Raw genomic sequence first — 19,014 nt, forward strand, 5'->3', positions numbered from 1 at the left:
GTTGAAACCATGGGTGACGTCTTATCTGTGTTTCCAACACTACAGGTCATTCCTTCAGTGTAGAGCTTAACAAAAATAATAAACAAATAAACGTAGAAAATACTGGAGCTGCAGAACACACTGAAGACAAAGCAATGGCAGAAAGCACTCACTCGTCCGAGTCTTTAGAGTCTTTAGAGTCTTTTTTGCTGCTCTCCTCAATGTTGGCAATGGATTCAGAACGCAGTCGGTTGGTGACCTCATTTGTGCGCAGCGTGACACCGAATATGTCCTCATGGTAGCGTCCATCATCCTGGTGGTGGGAGGTGGAGGTGCAGAGAGGGAGGAAAGGTGAATGACATGGTTGCTTTGAACTAGGTAAAACTAGGTAAGAACTAGGTAAAAAAACACATTCGTTTTCAAATTACAATTCAATTGTTTCAGACTACCATTGTATATTATGATTCTGACTTGCTTTGACTGTAAAAAATACAAATAAATGTTCATAACCTCAGATGTTTGTATTTATTCTTCTTATTTATTCTTCCTTTCACCTTAAAATATCCGCACGGATACAGACATATGATGTCATGCACTATAATAATGTCAGCAGTGCACAAATAGCTTACAATCATATTTGTGTGTTCAGTGTGAATATAGAACTTCTGCCCTTTCCTCTAACTCTTTCCTTCCACAAAAACAAAAAAAAGTACCAATGTACCAAATTGACAAGCCGGTAGTGTATTGAAGTGCTTGGCTAAGTGCTTGGTTAAGTGTGGACCCCCCATTCTCTTCCCTCATTGACGTAGAGAAGCCAGTGGGTGATAATGTGTTGACAGTGACGGCAGCCAGCATATGGTGGACATCTTTCATGCCTACATGATACATCATTGTGCAATCGAGTAATTCAAGCCTTACTCTGAGTTTGTTCATGAAGAAGCTGGCGTCCTCCAGGCTTATGTTACCCTGCACCTTGATGATCTGCTGGATCGTCTTCAGGACGTCATCCGCCATGGTCACGTCCCCGCACACGTAGATGTGTCCCCCCTCGTCCCTCAGGCAGTGGTACATCCTCTCTGACAGCTGCTCGCGCAGCACGTCCTGGACATATTTCTGACGGAGGTAACAGTGAGCGAGACAGAGTGCATGGGCATTAAGCGTGAGCAAAGAGAAAGGAGAGGAGATGACAGACAAGGCAAGAAAGATGAGGGGGAGTGGGGGACAAAGAGTGAGAATCAAACACAGTGAAGTGAAATTGCGCCTTGCGTGGAGCTGTTCACTTTTGAGCTGAACATCTGCATTTTGTCTTTGGCACCTGGCACCACACAGTTAAAAAGAGATGAGGCCATTAAATGGAAAAAGATAAGGAATATCAACACTTGACTAACTCATATCTACTGTATGTGGGGATGCTGTGTCCTGTTCATACGAGTATGTTCTGTAGCATTTAGAGTATTCTAAAGATCTGTGACAAACGCAATCATCCGTTGAATTTGTTGTGGTACCTTTGGCATGCTGGGCTCTCTTGAGTAGGCTGTATAGAGTCCCTTGAACACCTTCTTGTTCAAGGCATCAACGGTCTCGTCCTTGTAGATGTGGTCCGTCTCAGACTGGCGGCAGCCAAACACCAGATACAGGGGACTCGTCTCAATCCCTGGGGAGGGGACATACCTTGACTTTACTTTGCTGAATGGTACAGCAACAATGAGTTAACTTACAGTGTCTTGTTTAACTATGGCCTGAGATTGTGCCTCAGATTTAATCAGAATACTATTGTTACACAATTATGCACACTGTAGCAGCACTTTGCACTTCATCTCGGGTATGATTTTAATCAACCACATCATGCATAGTGTTAAAATCATTTTACGATGTGGATTTCACATGAACCTCTCTGTGAGGTGACAATAGGTAGGACTAGTCTCTGAAAGTGCATCAGACCAACCCATTTCGCGCTCAAAGAGTTTCTGTTGCCAGAAGCTTCTGAAGGGAGCGATGCCTGTTCCTGGCCCAATCAGGAAGCAGGGGGACTTGTTCTCCTTGGGAAGATGGAACGACGTCGCCCTAGAAGAATCAACATAACTGACTTTAACCAAATAAACCTTCAATTATTGATGATGCTAATGAATAAAATTAATCGGTTTAATTAACAGAACTGACTGAAATAGGAAATTAATTAATCACATAATGACAAACCACACAATACAGCACAAAATATATTGTTGGATATATTCTTAAGAGAAACAAGTTTACCCTCTGACGAAACACGGCACCATCTCGTCCTTCTTTATTCTGTTGAGCCAGGATGAACACACTCCATGGTGTTCGGGACCCTCTCCATCTGAATGACAGTTATCAAACGGGATATTTAGACTTCCTGACTCCTCCCATTTGCACCCTTTAAATGAGTGGTTCTCAAACTTTTTGACATGCTTACGAAATGATATATTTGGTCATGGACCAGAAATATAGGTACATGTCCACATTTTCTCAAGATTGTTTTGAAAATAGCAGATCTACAAGTTCACAACGCGTCACACACGTTGTGAGCTTGTAGATGGGCTATTTTCAAATAGCCGATGCGGGTTAAACTGGTTAAACCAATTTTGCTGGGGACACCCTGGAACACAGGTAGACTACCCACAATGCAATGTTCAATGTATCTGCGCTATAGAGGAAATAACTGTAAATCAACTACTTATAGTCATCAGTGCACACTCATGGGCATGCACGCATATCTAATAAGAGGAAAGAGGGGGAAATGAAGACAAATTTTAGTTGCAGTGAGTTGCAGCTGGTGATGTTTGCTCACTGCTTGGTAGTCTAAGGGCTTGGAAGCTTTTAAGTACAACCTATTAGATGTATGCTGTAGATGTGAAAGCCTTGTCAAACCGTACTGTATGTGCTAACGTAAACATTTGAGAGAGAGCCAGCATAGAAAACACCATTTAGAACAAAGTGGTATGTACATACAGCACAGTGTTTTGGAGATAAAAACAAATATATATATATAATATATATTGGACCAAATCCTGCTGGCAAAACACAGTCAATAGATATTCCCCAGATACTGTAGTTCCAATTTCAGGTCTCATGTTGGCCCTATGGATTAGACTGGTGTTGCCAAAATAACTTTCAAGCCTATAAGTCCTCTGAACCACCAGAATATTTCCTCAGACAGGCTGACTCAATTGACTTTTTCAGTCATCAGTGGCGACTTTCAAGCAGTGACATCAAAAGAACCACTGTGCGGGTACGAGGTACCCTGTCTGCCAGCAAAAAAATCATAATAATCAATCACTCATGATTTAAATTTAAATTATATTTTAAAAACTCTGCTCTATGCCATCGGCCGTGCTCGAGCTTAATTGTCTTGCTAATGGAATGTCAAGAATACAGCCATTTGAGGCCTCCCTGTAGGAACCTGACAGGGAGGCCAGACAAACAGAATTAATTGCTCCTCAAGGCCTTGAAAAAGAGCAAGAGAGCAAGCAAACTTCTTTAATGGGAACACCTAGCATCCCCTGTCAATCAGTCACAGTAAAAGGAATTTTACCTAAGTAGCACTTTAAATCAGAAGGAGGAGAGTGCTTGTATTCGAGTGACTCTTGAATGGATCACGGAGCCCCAGGTAAGCCTGTCATAATTATTACATAATCGCCTAATCGCTATTTTTTGCAAAATCGTCATAATCGTTTCAAGTTGAAAAAGTTCATACTCTTTCCAATATTTTCAAAAATAGTGGAAATAGCAGATCTACAAGCTCACTACAGCTTGTAGATCGGCTATTTTGCATAGTAGGCCTACATTATTTATTTTGATTATTAGTATCGATCATTGTCAGTCATTTCTTTGAATATTGAAGTTATTTGTCATATCTGGCCTGTGCAATTTTTGTTTACAAAGCCAAACAGAAATCGAGCGTTCCTGCAGCTGTCAGCTGTTATAAAACTCCCTCCACCTCCCCAGCCTCCTCCAGTGGTGTGCCATCTAAGTTAAATGTATGATTCTGTGGGTTGCATGATGTTACATCTGTGTATTTGTATGACAATTCATCGTCCAGTAAAACGTCACGATCGTCGACAGCCCTATAGCTCCAGCATTGAGGCAGTGCGTACGGTATAGTACCTCGGGTTCGGTAGGAGACCACGGCCACGGTGAGGTGGACCTCATTGGGATGCGCGTCCAGTGAGGAGCTGATGGAGTAGTAGCGAGGCTGCAGCAGAGGCAGCTGAGTGAGCAGCAGGGTGGTTGGCATCTGAATGGACGGGAACTCCTCCAGCACCTCCACCAACGTGGAGTTGTTGTACCACTTCCACTGCTCATACTCCTGCAGGCCCTGGGGGGGTCAAGGAGGAAGGGGGATTGCAGAGGTGTCACTTGGTCTCACAGGTAGTGGTGGAAAAAGTACTCAACTTCTTTACTTAAGTAAAAGTACCAATACTGCAATATAGAAAATACTTTGTTACGTGTTAAGTAAAAGTCCAGAATTCTAAATTTACTTGAGTAAAAGTACAAAAGTATTGGCATCAAAATGTACTTAAAGTACCAAAAGTAAAAGTACTAAAATATTTGAAAATACAAGCTCACAACGTGTCGCGATGCGACGCGTTGTGTGCTTGTATATCGGCTATTTTCAAATAGCCCAGGTATAAAATAGGGCTAAAGTGGTTAATGTATGTTTTATCAAAATCTTAAAAGCAACTAGTAACTGAAGTTTTCAAATAATTGTAGTGTAGTAATGTTGAACAAATTGTTGAACAAATTGCCAGCAGAATACAACAGAATAAACAACTTTTTCCTCACAAAAAAAGCTAAACCAAACAATTTGCCTATTTTCAAAACTTGCAGCAAGTTCAACACAAGAGCATGGCCCACGAGAGAGCACGGAGAAGGAGCGCTAATGATTGAGCTGAATGCTAAATGAATTACCTTACTGAGGAGCTCTAGTTTCTCCTTTTGTTTCTCATCGGTTGCCAGGTTAGCAAACTGCTGCAGCAGCACAGGGCTGGGCGGGGAGGTGATGTCCAGGAAGTCCTTGAAGGCTTGGAATATGGTGCAGGCAGGGATACGACTTTCCGGTGACCAGTTACTGATCGTACCTGTAGTGACAGAAGAACGTGAAGGTAGTTTATTACACCAGTGGTTCTCAAAGTGGATTCCAGGGACTCTCTGGGTTCCTTTAGGGGTTCTAAATTGACCGTTACAAGTCTGTGACTCTGACAATGGAACTGAAAAAGAAAATCTGTACTTAAGTAGCACATGTACTTAGTTACTTTACACCACTGCCAAACAGACACATTACCCACCCGAGGCAGTGTTCCTCTCCTCCACGAACTCCAATTGGAAGATTTGATCAGCGGGTGGACCATCCTCCAGCTTCTTTATGAGAGCTGTCACCAGGTCCACTTGGTTGCTAGCGAAGACGCCCACATGGTCACCGGGCAGGTATTTCAGGCCCTCGTGGTTATTTGTGTTGAGCCGAATAAACGCAGTGGTACGACTGTGAAAGAGTAGAGGGGTGAATAGTGACACACCATTTTCAGTCCCTTCCAGATTGCTATAATGCGCTATTTGATAAATAATGTTTCACAATTTGCTGTTTAGCGTAACCAACTCAATTTCTTCTTTTGTTTTCACATCATGAAAATGTTTAAATCCCAGTCCCATGAAACCATAAACTTACTCAGATTTAGGACTTTGCAAATTTAGAGATTCCACCATCTTGGCGCCGTACACCTTCTTCTTGTGAATTGCGTACAATGCTGTTGGCAGTCACATTCACAGTTATCACATTAAGCCTTGTATTCTAACCTCAAGATTTCTTTGCCTGAAAATCGAGTAATCAATGGTGTATAGTGGTTTTGTCATCACTGGGCCAGTGAGTACCTTCCGTGAGGACCGGGGCCTCTTTGACGTAGGTCAGGCGGTACTTGCTCTTCTTCCAGCTGCGGTCATTGACGATCAAGGAGTTGTTTGCTTGGTCCATGTTCACGTCTCCGACACAGAACACCTCACAGGCCGCCTTTGACATGCAACAAAAGTAAGCCATGGAAAAGATGAGTGCACTGTAAAAAAATATGTGTAAAAACACAGAACTTCCCCACGACCGTAATCAGCATAAAGACCTGAAGCCCAAAGGGCGACTGTGTGTAAGGCACCGACCTTAAAAACGTTCTTGGCCCAGGTTCTGAAGGACTCCTCCTGGCCAGACAGCTCGTCCCCCTCTCCCATTTTTAGGATGCGCTCGCCCCCCAGTTCTTCAAACAGAGTGTCAACAGTGTGGGCAAAGGCACAGAAGTGTGGATAGGCCCTAGAGCCAAGGCCAAACACTGAGTACCTACAAAGAGGAAGAAAGACTGAAGATCAGTGGTGACTGGGGCTAGAGAAATGGCCCTCAAGTCGGCCCTTTTTAAACAGTGCAATCTTTTATTTTTTTTGTGATTTTCGTTTTTTTTCCATATTTACACAGTTTGAATGTTGAAGAAGGTTTTAATTCCAACAGAACTGTTTTAGGGTCATTAAATGGTTAAAATTGGGATTGTGGGTTAGAGGTGTGTTTTTTTCTGAGATAATTCCATGTCCTAGAGAAATGTAGGACATGGAATCACACTCTGAGAGTGGTGCGATGCGGTGCGCACTACAAATATACCAAACCTATGAGTCAACCTATGACCTATTGAGGTCCATGCATGATTTCTGTTTTGATTACCTGACATTGGCGAAGGGTCCGGTACTTCCGAACATACCTGCCTCGTCACTGGAGGACTTTCGAGGGTCCGAGTGGGAGGAGACACTGTTGAAACGCACCTTGTAGGACCTAGAAGACAGGTGGAAACACAGAAACAAGAGGTTGGAAACTGAACTGAAAGCTTGAAACTCCACATACCAACTACTGCCCACACAGTTCAACTCACTTCACTTCTTCTGTGTCAAGTGTTGGGCAGCTCAGCTCCATCAAGCCAGCTCCAAATTTCTACAAAGATGCAAACGACAGGTTGTTTTTGATACATATGCATAATCAATGTGTTGTATGAATCCTGAGGTATGTTGGTGTGGTTTGTTAAACATGCATGCAAATATTCAGTGGTGGACAAAGCTTTATTAACATGCTTGTTAACAGTGCAGGTCGTACAGTCAAATGTTATGCTAGATGTTATCCTTCCTAGAATTAGAATTGAGTCAAAAGTACAATATTTGTCTTTGAAATAGGCTACAGTGATGTATCCAAAATACAAATACTCATGTAAAAAATAAAAAAAACTTACTGTAAGTAGGCCTACAGTACTCAAGTAAATATACGTTGCTATTGTCCACCACTGCAAATTTACGCACGCACGCAGGCACACACACACACACACACACACACACCTCTCCATTTTCTGGTGGATCTCCGTTGCCAAAGGTACTGGTCACCACTAACACCAATGTCTCATGCTCCAGGTGCACCATGTCATATTCTTCCATGGACATTACCTGCAGACAACAGAAGAAGAAAAAAGCTCTTTACATATTTGAAAAAATGTAATTGCAGAAAAAAGGGTTGTAGGGTCCCTCAAAGATAACACATGAATATAATATGATAATCAACAAAACGGCTATTTTCTGCAAAGGCTAGGTTTGGTGTAGGGGGGAAAAGCTGACAAAGTACAAGTTTTCTAAGTATTGAGGGTTTAAATGGTTGACTGTCTGAAAATACACATTAACATGAATCAAACACAACGCTACACATTGACAGTGCTGTCAAACAAGTCTATGAAGCTATCTATGAAATCTATGAAAAAGTTGAATCTGCAACACTTTGTTGCAGAGCGTCTTCGTTGAAGACCACCGCACAATGCTGTAATGAACACTCTGCCCAGGCAACAAGTTGATAATGTACTCGCTGCTTCCATATAATTAATTAGCACTCAGCACTATAATGTCAGTGTGCCACACAATCAGTGTGAAGAGACAACTATCCTCATCTACATGACAAGCAGGAATGGCCCCAGGCATTCTCATCTGTCCCTGAACCAGAACCACACACACGCGTACACACTCATGCATGCAACACAATCGCTTGTTGCATGATTGATCACATTGGGAACAAGGAAAATGAAGCAAAATGTCCTGGAGCCAAAACACTACATGATTGAGAGAGCTACTCATGTTATTATTCTTCGTCCAAAGTCATTTACACCGCCAGGGGTGCTTTCAGATCTCATCTTAAACTACAGCTCAATGCCTGGCTGGATGAATCTCAATTCAGACGCGCCGCACTTTCATGCATGTGAGCAGAAGAAAATGTGACAAAAGCCTTATTTGCTTCCTCTCTGCCCTTTATTCATTCTACTTGCTGGGCCATGTCGGATTCAGGACCAGGTCTGGGCCCTGGGGCTGGGCCCAGACCGAGATCCAACTGCTCCCCTTCCCATCAGACAACAGCACAAATACAGGTAGACATTACCCATCTCTCATGAGTATTCTAATGGTACCTTTGCGTCAAAAGCGTGATTGAAGATTTGACAGAGGGTTTTGGCGTAGTCTTGGGACTTGCCCGTCTCAGTGGCATACAATATGGAGGCCTTGACTCTCTTGGCCATTGCTTTACCAAATAACCTGGTTGAGAACTGCACAGCCCTGCAGAGAAGGGGAGAGAGAGACAGAGAGGAAGGGGGAGTATAGAATGATAGATGGAAAAAAGTATAGAAATAGATTAAAGTCAAGTCAATTTTATTTATATAGCACCAAATCACAACGAAAGCTCTCATGATGACGCTTTACAAAGAGCAGGCCTAAACCATACTCTTTAATTTACATGAACCCCACAATTACAGCATGAGCGAGCAAAGAAAAACTCCCCTGTAGTGAATGAATGTGAGGGGAAAAAACTGATGAGAAACTGCATCATTGAAGAACTAGAAATGTGAGAGCGAACACAACCGCCCCGGTCATGGCAAAAGCCTTGGCAAAAGTCTGGCTTCATGGCTTTAACCCATTGAGACCTGAAGCCGATTCTACAAATGTCTTCTAAATTCTAACTGTTTTTTTGAAAAAACTAATGTTACTATGTCAGTGGTTCTCAATCGTTTTAAAATATTTTGTTCAAGGGACCCCCAGAAGCAAAGATTTGAGTTACAAATGTTCGCTTTAAAAAATATATATTCAAAGATTTGCACACATTTTCACGATTTCTCAAAAATAGCAGATCTACAAGCTCATAGCGTGGCACTCGGTATTGTGCTATGAGCTTGTATATCTGCTATTTTTTAATAGCCAAAGTGTAAAATGATGCTTTTTAGGTCAAATCTAAAAATGACACAGATGCTTCTCCCGGTCATGTGATTCATTTCAGCAGACACTGCAGATCAAGTCAAATGTAGCGGATGGATGGCACAGTAGCTACAGACATACTTGGGGGGGGGGGGGGGGCGCAATGTTAAGTCAACCTGTTTATACCCCCCAAAGATGTCCGCCGCTACCAAATGACACTTGTTGACGCCCCCTTCAGTTTTTTTGGCACGCTCTATAGGTAAGAGCAATACTAAAAAGGTGGGTCTCAAGATTTCTTTCAAAAATGTCAACTGATTCAGTGAATCAGTTGACATAAAGTTGAATTCTCCACTGAATAAATAGGTGTGAATCAGAATCAGAATCAGAACAGAATGTGTGCTCAGTGGCAAAGATTTCAGCACTTGTGCAGGTGAGCCCAAAGTTTGTTATTTCGGTCATGGTTGATGACGGAATGAAATGGCTTGGTATTCACATCATGTAAACCATGCAAGTAAATAAACACAAATCAAACTTTGCATCCGATATAAATACACTTTTATATTTTTGCCGTGGCTTATCAAAAGAGTGCATTCTTACTTGGCCAGTTTCTTAAATCCAATGGCTTTCTTTTTGGTGGGTGTTCCGTTGTTCGCTGCCTTCCACACATAGTCTTTCCAGGCATCTGTCTGTTTCAGATAAGGAGAAGGCACAGAGACACTGGTGTGAAGCTTAACTAGGTATCTAGTACTGCACACGAAAAAAACACCCTGTACATGTACTGTAGCATGACAAATCATCCATCCCTCATGACTATACTGTCTGTTTGCATTCCCTCACCTGGTACTCGAAGGAGGGAGTAAGGTGATAGTTTAGCATCTCCTGGCCGAACACTGGTGTGATGCTCCCCGACATGGGGGGCACGACCCACACCCAGTCTGCAGGACAGCCTCCCCGGAGCTTGTGCTCATTGTCCATGTGTTTCATGAAGGTCTCCGCAGCTGTGTGGTGGTCTACTATCGTCACTTTGGATATCTGGAGACAGAGGGCAGCAGGGATGTCATGTATGATTGTTGACTGTCAGAGAGCTCTCAGCTGAATGATTCATCAGAAGAGATTATTACATCTGCCAATGTTACGTATCGTTAGCCTCATAGCATTTTCCATTTTCCGTTTTCAGGGAACAAATAAAAAATCACTTTCTGCCTAAGTCATCTAGGTGACTTAGGCAATCATGAGTAAAAAACACATCTTGCCTAAGTCATGTTTACTGCCTTTATTTATATCTGCCTAACTCTACTCTCCTACCACTGCTGATTCATTCTGCCTTATAGACGGGTTTCCGAGCGACGTCATCACAGAGCAGAATGCGCAATCTGCGCATGCCTGGGGGTGGAAGGCGCGTTCGAAAATACAGCCCTGAGCGGCAGTGAGCGCACTGGCCAATATAAACTAATAGGCGAGTGTGCTCCGGTGCGTAATTTCCAAACGCACCCATAGGCTTCCCCCCGCAGCTGCGCGGTCATATTCCTCTCAATGTTTACTAACACGAAACCTGTCTATTGCCAATGTTCTCAGACAGATCAGAATTCTTGTTAAACTCAAAAACTAATTTAGCCCAAGTAAAAAAGTTTACTTAAAAGCACTTTCTGCTTAAGTCATTTTGGAATGTAACAAGCGTTCTGATTGGCTTAGGACATAGGCAATAAGTCACAATGATGCAGCAGCGATAGGAGAGTAGCGCTCGGCAAAAATGTCAATTTGACCAAAAAGTGACATAGGCAATTATGCTATGAGGCTAATGTTATGTATTCTATATTCTGAGAGCATGTGTATGTGCTGCTGACACTTGTCAACTTGTGAATTTATAAATTGTTCTCCACTAGCTGGAATTCGCCTCTGAACTGTATTTGTACTGTGTTGCACCACGGGAATCAGGCAATGTTATGTTGACCAAAGACATAAATGATGTGTAGCCGGTGAGCAAAGTTCAGGCAGAGACACTGGAGTGGGTTACGTGCCTCCTCTGTGGGTTATATAACTGTAACGGGGGTGGGGGCTTTATCTCCGTGCTCTGAAATGGCTGTCTTCTAATTATGTTGAGCAGGGAGTAATATGTACAGTAGCAGAGCCTGAATGACAAGATCAAATATAATACTGACACCTGTGTTTACACTATAAATGCTACAAATACCGCATTCAAATCTCATCAGTTGAATGAAGAGGAGCCCACCTGGAAACTGTAGAGAACAGCAATGTTGATCTCCACCAGCGCTGTGTCCTTCCATAGGGAAGAGATCTTCCTGATGTCCAAGCCCATCCTCATACCTACTTCCTACATGGCAAGGAATGTAAGGACAGCATTATTTCATTGCAGACGTAATATGACAATGACACAGTATGATGTTCTGTAGTATTCTGAGGGTTGCGAGATGGCCATCATAGTTTGCATTAAGGCCTTTGTAGAATCTGTCACTACTTGAGGTGAAGGTGTTAGGTGTGATTAGAATAATAGGAAAAGCATCAAACTCCAGATAAAAGATTTCCCCCTTGCAATTATGGCTATGCAACATGCAAATGTGTTGGGTCTCCTGACTCTTGCCAGTACTGCTGTTTTCACAGCAGAACTGGCCACAGTTATGAAAATAAATTGCCTCCAACACAAAGTCATGCTGCATTGCTCTAAAATCCTTTACAGTATGTGAGCACACTGTAATGCGTGTCCTAGCTAACATGCTGTAGTCTAGTGTGCTATGACTCATGTGCCCTGACTAATATACTTTGCTATTTTGATTACTATTGTTGCTATTCTTTATTACTGTATTTCTTTAATTGTTGCTATTGCTGTAACAATGTTGAGGAACCAAAACCAAATAATTTTACTCTTCTGTACTCGTTAATAAGATGTAAAAATATTTGTATTTTTAAGATTTGAATAATAAGAATGCATATGATTTGGTCAGAATTTATTGAGAGGATAGCCCCTTGAGATGAAGCATCTCATTTTAGAGGGGGTCCTAAATTTAGATTAGTGTAAGGCATTCATGTGTGGAGTTGTTAAAATCATAAAAATACCATCCACGGCACGTCGAACACATTGGCTTTGAAAATGAAGAGTACCTTGGTCTTACATGGCTTACTGGCACTAATTGCAACTCAATCAATTAATTTCTTAGTTGTACTGTTATATTCTTCAAAAGAGGGTTATTATTAATTCATAGCATCATGTGCTACTGTAGCTGTGGTTTTCTATTGCAGTTTTGCTAAGCAAAATGTTGTAGATGGGTAAAGGGGGGCATTTGGATTTACAGTAGAAATCAGGGAAAGGAGGTGCTGAAGCCAAAACAGTTTGAGAATGATTGTTATACACAAACATTACCTCCAAAATATTATAACGTGAGCTGTCACAGAAGTCCCTCGCACCAATCTCTGATCCCATGTACCAGCCGCTGAAGGGGCAGGCAGTGAACTGAATTCCCCCAACATCCAGCATCATGTTGGACACTGCTGGTAGAACGAACCATTTCAGGGCCAGCTCCTTAAACCACTCAAACCTGGGCAAGGAAACAACGTTTATTCAACATACTGTACCTGAATAAAGGGTTTTGTGACATGCAACTCAATCCAATACAATACAGTGTTGTCTCACAAATTCCCAGGCCCAGAGATAAAAAACAGTGAAAGGCATTAAGTTCAATCTATGAGTGTTCCTTCAGTGAATATACAATATACATTTCTTACCCTGCAAACCTAGAATAGGGCATCCATGCTTTTAGCTCCTCCAGATTTTACTATTGTAATGCACTTTATTCACTTATCAGCAAGTGCAATTATACAAAGACTGCAACTGATACAAAACGCTGCTGCCAGGCCTTTTACACACACTAAGATAAATGCGTAACAACGAAAATCGCCTATTTTACTAGCTCCAAAGTTTTTGTTCCACTAATCCTCATTATGCAGTGTCCTGATGCTCATTCAGTGCATGTTTGAGTGTCAGGACACTGCATAATGAGGACTAGTGAAAAAAAAAAAAGCCAAAATAGCAGATTTACAAGCTCATAGAGCTTGTACAGTAAATCTGCTATTTTTGAATAGCCAAAGAAATCTTAAAATGATACAGATGTGTTCAAGGTCTTAATGGCTTAAGAGTGAAGCACATGTTTGAACATTCTTTAAACTCACCTGGGGTGTATGATGTCCACCTCCAGGATGTCCTCTGGAGGGATCTCATACATCTCCGGATCTTGCCCGTTGGCTTGCAGAAGGAGGGGCAGGACGTCAAATTTCCCCATTGGGGGCTTCCATCCCTGCTGGATGCAGAGCTAAGGACAGAGACCAAAAGGGAAGTGATCGGACGACATTGATCAAAAATATGTTTTATTGCAACTTCACTGCAACTACCCATCATTCCTACCTCAGTGAACTCTACACTGGCAGGATCTCCAATGATCTTTCCATCAGGCAACTTGTAGCCTGCGTACTTTACTAGCTGACCGTTCCATACCCGGAAGTCATGTAGACCATCTGTCCTCTGAGGAAATATGGTAATAGCTGACCTGCACACACACACACACACACACACACACACACACACACACATTAGCATGTTGATATCTGAACATGATATACTACTGTAGATTAGATTTTTGCTAGCTAGGGATTTTCACATTGCAAAGAAAATAAAACATACTCTCTCGCCATGCCTTTCGGCCTGGCGGAGATAATAATAGCTCTGTAGCTCTGGTCCATAGCGTTCTCCTTAGCGCTATGGACCAGAGCAAATAGATAACCGACATACCATATCTGAGCGTGTTTGATGGCATTGCAGATCGTAAAAAAACAAAGAACAGCTGGTGTGAGGGCAGTGGTGACATGCAGCACCAAACAACTTCTAGAAATCTCTTAGCTCGACTCGAGACACTGTAAAATGTTAATTTAACTCTGACAGTGTGCAAAGGAGAGTGTGCCAAACGGACCCTTACGGTAAAAAATTAAAAAGATCTATGGCAGAACCAAGTATGGCTGTCAAAGCTCTAAGCTTTAGAATGTTTTTGCAAAACATCTTTTCAACTTTCACATACTATGCTACTGACCGAATCAAACCTGGCAAAAGTAGTGACAGACGTGCTAGCTACAGCACAGTAGCCCCCATCAACATACTGTAGATATCAGGGATATCACGTGCAGTAATGACCCTGTCAGCCAGTAGTGTAAATGTGAGGTGTCACCGGTGGGCGAGCCAACACTGTCTGCGGGTGTGCCAAGCGTGACTGCTCGCTAGCGGGGTGTGTTGCCAAGCCAGCGAACAATGGTTAGTACACAAAGAGACTGACACATGGGAGAGGCAATACACAGTGTCAGAGAAAGCGCTAAGAGACGGTGCACACGCTGACAGATGGACAGTGGGTTGAGAGAGGGTAGTGACAGAGAGGAGTTGATGAGATACTATACATGGAATGACAGATGGGAAAAAGGGAGATGTATAAAGCATTACTAAAGGATTCCCACCTAATGTTTCCTTTATTGGTGGCATATTTGACGTGATTGCAGATGTAGTTGGACATTTCATGAGGAGTTGTGCAGTCCCTAGCGTCAAACACCTGAAAAACAAATGTCATGATGAAGCACAAACTCTGGAGCAGCTCAAATCTGGTTAAAACACAGCAGAAATATATCATTGGGTATGAACTGAATTGGTTCAACTTTTTATTTTACTTTTATGTGTGACTGTGTTGGGTCATCAGCCATGTGATGTGTACAACACTAGTCTAAAGTCTACTATAGCATCGAGTTAATTTTAAGGAAAGAGCGTTATGAATTCATGAAATCTTTAGTCAGCTTCACAAAAAATAACAGTGATTTAATAGATACAGAGTATCTATACTCTATAAGTATCTATAAGTGCCCTACTTCCACGTTCACAGCCACCTAATTGCTGGGGGACCCGATAACGCTTATTGTTATAGATACCATTCAATCCACCGTAACACAAAAAAACGTGCCACAGAGGCACGATTGGTTACCTCCTCTGGCTTTTTGACACAGAAGCAGAGCACATGCTATTTGAAATGGCCATTCTATACTGTTCTAAATCTATGGTTGATCGCAGTACGGTAGCTTTTGACCAATATCTCTAGAATGACTACAACCAACCAACCAACCAAGCACAGATGGAGCGCACAGTTGAATTGTAGGCTACTGTAGTTTGTGTAGTAGCCTGGAAACAAAAAGAGTGGGCACCTCGATGTAAAATTGGCTATTTTGTCCAAAATAATACAATATTTGAAAAATGGTCTGAAGTAATGTAAAATATACTTGATGTGACACATGCACGGTACATCATTATCAGACTTAATTTTATCATTCAACTTCTTGTTTATGGCCCAAAATGACTGGATATACAGGTTTTGCAGCAATGTGTAGCAATTGTAGAAATATTAGACCTTAGTTGTCGAATGTTTAAGCATATTCTAATCATGAATACTTTACATTAAGTAAAAAATATTGTCCAAATATTTAATGTTTCAACATTTTGGACAAAACACTCTTCCTTAGTGCCCACTCTTCCTGTTACCAGTGGTGGAAAAAGTACTCATAGTTTTTTACTTAAGTAAAAGTATCAATCCTGCAATGTAGAAGTACTACGTTAGAAGTACAAATCCGGAATTCAGAATGTTCTTGAGTTAAAGTACAAAAGTATTGGTATCAAAATGTACTTAAAGTACCAAAAGTTAAAGTACTAAACTTTTGAAAATAGCATATCTACAAGCTCACAACGTGTCGCGATGCGACACGTTGTGAGCTTGTAGATCAGCTATTTTCAAATAGCCTAGGTATAAAATAAGGCTAAAGTGGTTAATGTATGTTTCATAATGTAATCATTTATATCTGCAAAGTTACTAGTAATTAAAGTCTACAAATAATTGTAGTGGAGTAAAAGTACAATATTTGCCTCTGAGATGTAATTTTAAATACTCCATTAAAGTAAAAGTACCTCAAAATTGTACTTAAGTACAATACTTGAGTAAATTGACTAGTTACTTTACACCACTGCCTGTTACCAGTAGCCCCACCTGTAATTTGGACCACTGAATCCTCCCGATGCAGCGGGCAGAATTTCTCCAGGCTTGCTTGGCACCATAAATGAGCTCAGTGCTCTTCAGTTGGTAGGTTCCCGTATCCCCAATCTCCTTGATCACCTCCTCCAGTCTTTCCACATGGGGCTTGGAGCCAGCCCTGAACCCAGCACAGTCACACCATGGAAGTCATAGAAAATCAGTTACAAGTCATTCAAAGTGATAGAAAATCAAAGCGAACCTTTTGAACTCAAATCTTTGCTTCTGGGGGTCCCTGGAACAAATATTTTGAGATGGGGGTCGGCGGCCAAATACATATAATTGTGGGGGTCCTTGACATGAAAAAATTTGAGCGCCACTGATATAGAAACATACGTTTTTTCAGAATACTGTTGGGATTTAGAAAACATTTGTAGAATCGGCTTCAGGTCTTAATGGGCTAATGGAGAGGTAGATTGGTCTATGAAGCTGTGTGCTTGCCTTTTAATGGAGGTGAAGTATTCGTTTATGAAGTCAGTGGCCAGCGGGATCACCTCGTCTTGGGTTCGCATGCGGAGACAGTAACTTTGCCGTTGGGGCATCATCTTTGAACCCCAACACACCTCCTTGGCGCATACAGGCATCTGGAGAGAGACATCACATTACACATGATGACTATTCCTTCTTTCATAGACATCACATTACACATGATGACTATTCCTTCTTTCATAGATTACAGAGGTGCCTATTCTGTCTTTCATAGAGAAATACATTACACACAATACACACAATGACTATTCTTTCTTTTATAGAGAGCAGTGGTGGAAAAAGTACTTAAAAGTGAAAATATCAATACAACATTGTAAACAATTAATAAGTAAAGGTTTTGTACTTTTAATCAAAATTCACTTGAGTGAAAGTACAAACGTTTTGGCATCAAAATATGTGCCAAAAGTAAAAAGTATTCATTATGCAGAATGGGTAGGCCACCCAACCTATAGAAAGATATGCACCCGGTAACAATGTTGCTTTGTAGTTTGTAGCATAATCTCACCTCGGTGCACTTCTGGTGGAGGTTATCATTGTACACGTTGCCAGTTTCCAAGTTCTTGACCATCAGGAACTTTGGGCCTTTGATTTCTGGACCGTGACCTGGAAGCTGCGGGGAGGAACAGAGACATGTGACAGTGAGTCGCTCCAACAAGGGGATTGTAGAGGCCTTATCTACTCATCTAACTCAAACTTTATTGTAACATAATATTTACTGGTAAAAGTGGGTGAAATAGGGTTTGTGCAGGCTCTCAATATGCAGTAATGGGGGGGGGGGGGGTTATAAAAGAAACAAAGAGGAAACAAAGTGCATTAAATAGAAGCAAGATTAAAATCAGTGTCATGTGGATTAAAAGTAATTTTACAAACCACTATGCTTGCAGATATGATCAAAGACCATTGTGTCATAAAGAGGGGCCATAATACTCAGGCAACCATATGTGGACAATAACCACACAAGTAAAAGGGAAAAGTGTGACAGAAAGGGAAATGGAAGGTACATTTAAATATGAGTTCATAGGGTTTCATAGAAATAAAAAAGTGCCATAAAAAATAATAAACTATAACAGATGGTTTGTCTGTCTGTCTCCTTGAGTCTTATTCAGCGACAATGAAACAGTAGGGAGAAGGAGACGGGAACGGGAACTGTCTGGCACGGTAGCCTGTTCTCTGATCCTGAATGGATCATCAAAGGTGTCAGAGAACTCGAGGACTGATAGGACTGACTGAACATTCTGCACTTCTCCAGGCAGCTCAAGGCACAATAGTCCCTTGTTGAGGTGATAAAATGGCCTTCTCAACCAGAGTTACTTGCCAGAAACAGAAAGTTTATCATTTAGTTTCCTACCATGTCGTTCTCAGCAGGAGGATCGGTGTGCTCTGTTGGCGTGGGTTCCTTCTTTGGTTCCTCACCTGCGCCGGCATCATTATCCAACACCTGCGGGGGAGGCGTGTCGTTTCCCACACCAAGGTCCCTGAAAGTCAAACACAGGCTCCTCAGCAGCTCATTGTTGTCCTCCACCCCGTTGACCAGCACCCCGCGGCCACCCGCATCCCTCATCAGGATCAACACGGCGTGGCTCTCGGTCGATACGTTCTTCAGGGTCTCCAGCGCCCGCTCGTAGGACAGGTCCACCAGGGGCTTGTTGTTGACGGCCAGGACGATGTCTCCCACCTGCACCAGGCCACATTCCTCGGCTACACCGCCACGGATCAGGTCCGACACGACGATGGGCGGCTTGGACACCCTCTGTTTGAGCAGGAAGCCCAGGCCGCCCACTTTCCTCTTGAACAGGCGCACCGAGATGATGTTGGGTTGCAGCCGACAGACTGTAGGCTCCGACTTATGCATGGTGCCGGTGTGTGCTCTGACGTGTGTATGTAAGTGCGGAGATTGTGCGTCCCCAGGGATATGGCTCTGTAGGAAGAGGAGGGGGAGAAGAGTATTAGTTTTGGAGGAAATTGCCTTTACAGGATTATTTGTTTACAAAGTGCTGATTTATCATCAGCTAAAAAGGGCATGCGAGTCAAAGCCTGATTAATGCTCAGTTGCGCATCATGTCCCTCACCGGAAATGGCAGATCTACAAGCTCACAACGTGTCCCAGTGCATTTGTTGGGAGCTTGAAGGTTGGCTATTTTTGGTGCAGGACACCGGCGCACAACTAAATAAGGCA

At 42.3% G+C, this 19,014-nt stretch overlaps 1 protein-coding gene across 1 annotated transcript; it reads right to left on the reverse strand.

The window, feature by feature from the left end:
• Positions 1-148: 148 nt before the first annotated feature.
• On the reverse strand, positions 149-18,690 carry LOC311046969 (nitric oxide synthase 1-like; the record flags this gene model as incomplete). Its single annotated transcript, XM_084059549.1, has 26 exons — positions 149-292; positions 898-1,092; positions 1,485-1,633; positions 1,925-2,043; positions 2,233-2,320; positions 4,108-4,318; positions 4,912-5,081; positions 5,289-5,482; positions 5,666-5,744; positions 5,869-6,004; positions 6,145-6,319; positions 6,692-6,799; positions 6,897-6,955; positions 7,351-7,455; positions 8,457-8,601; positions 9,832-9,920; positions 10,072-10,266; positions 11,465-11,566; positions 12,611-12,785; positions 13,417-13,556; positions 13,649-13,790; positions 14,743-14,834; positions 16,308-16,470; positions 16,791-16,933; positions 17,344-17,448; positions 18,187-18,690. The coding sequence occupies 26 exons, from the start codon at positions 18,688-18,690 to the stop codon at positions 149-151; spliced, it is 3,927 nt and encodes a 1,308-aa protein (XP_083915675.1).
• Between the last annotated feature and the right edge of the window lie 324 nt (positions 18,691-19,014).

The sequence above is a fragment of the Gymnoscopelus microlampas genome (genome assembly GCF_963454915.1).
Source record: "Gymnoscopelus microlampas genome assembly, chromosome: 6".
Classification (NCBI taxonomy): domain Eukaryota; kingdom Metazoa; phylum Chordata; class Actinopteri; order Myctophiformes; family Myctophidae; genus Gymnoscopelus; species Gymnoscopelus microlampas.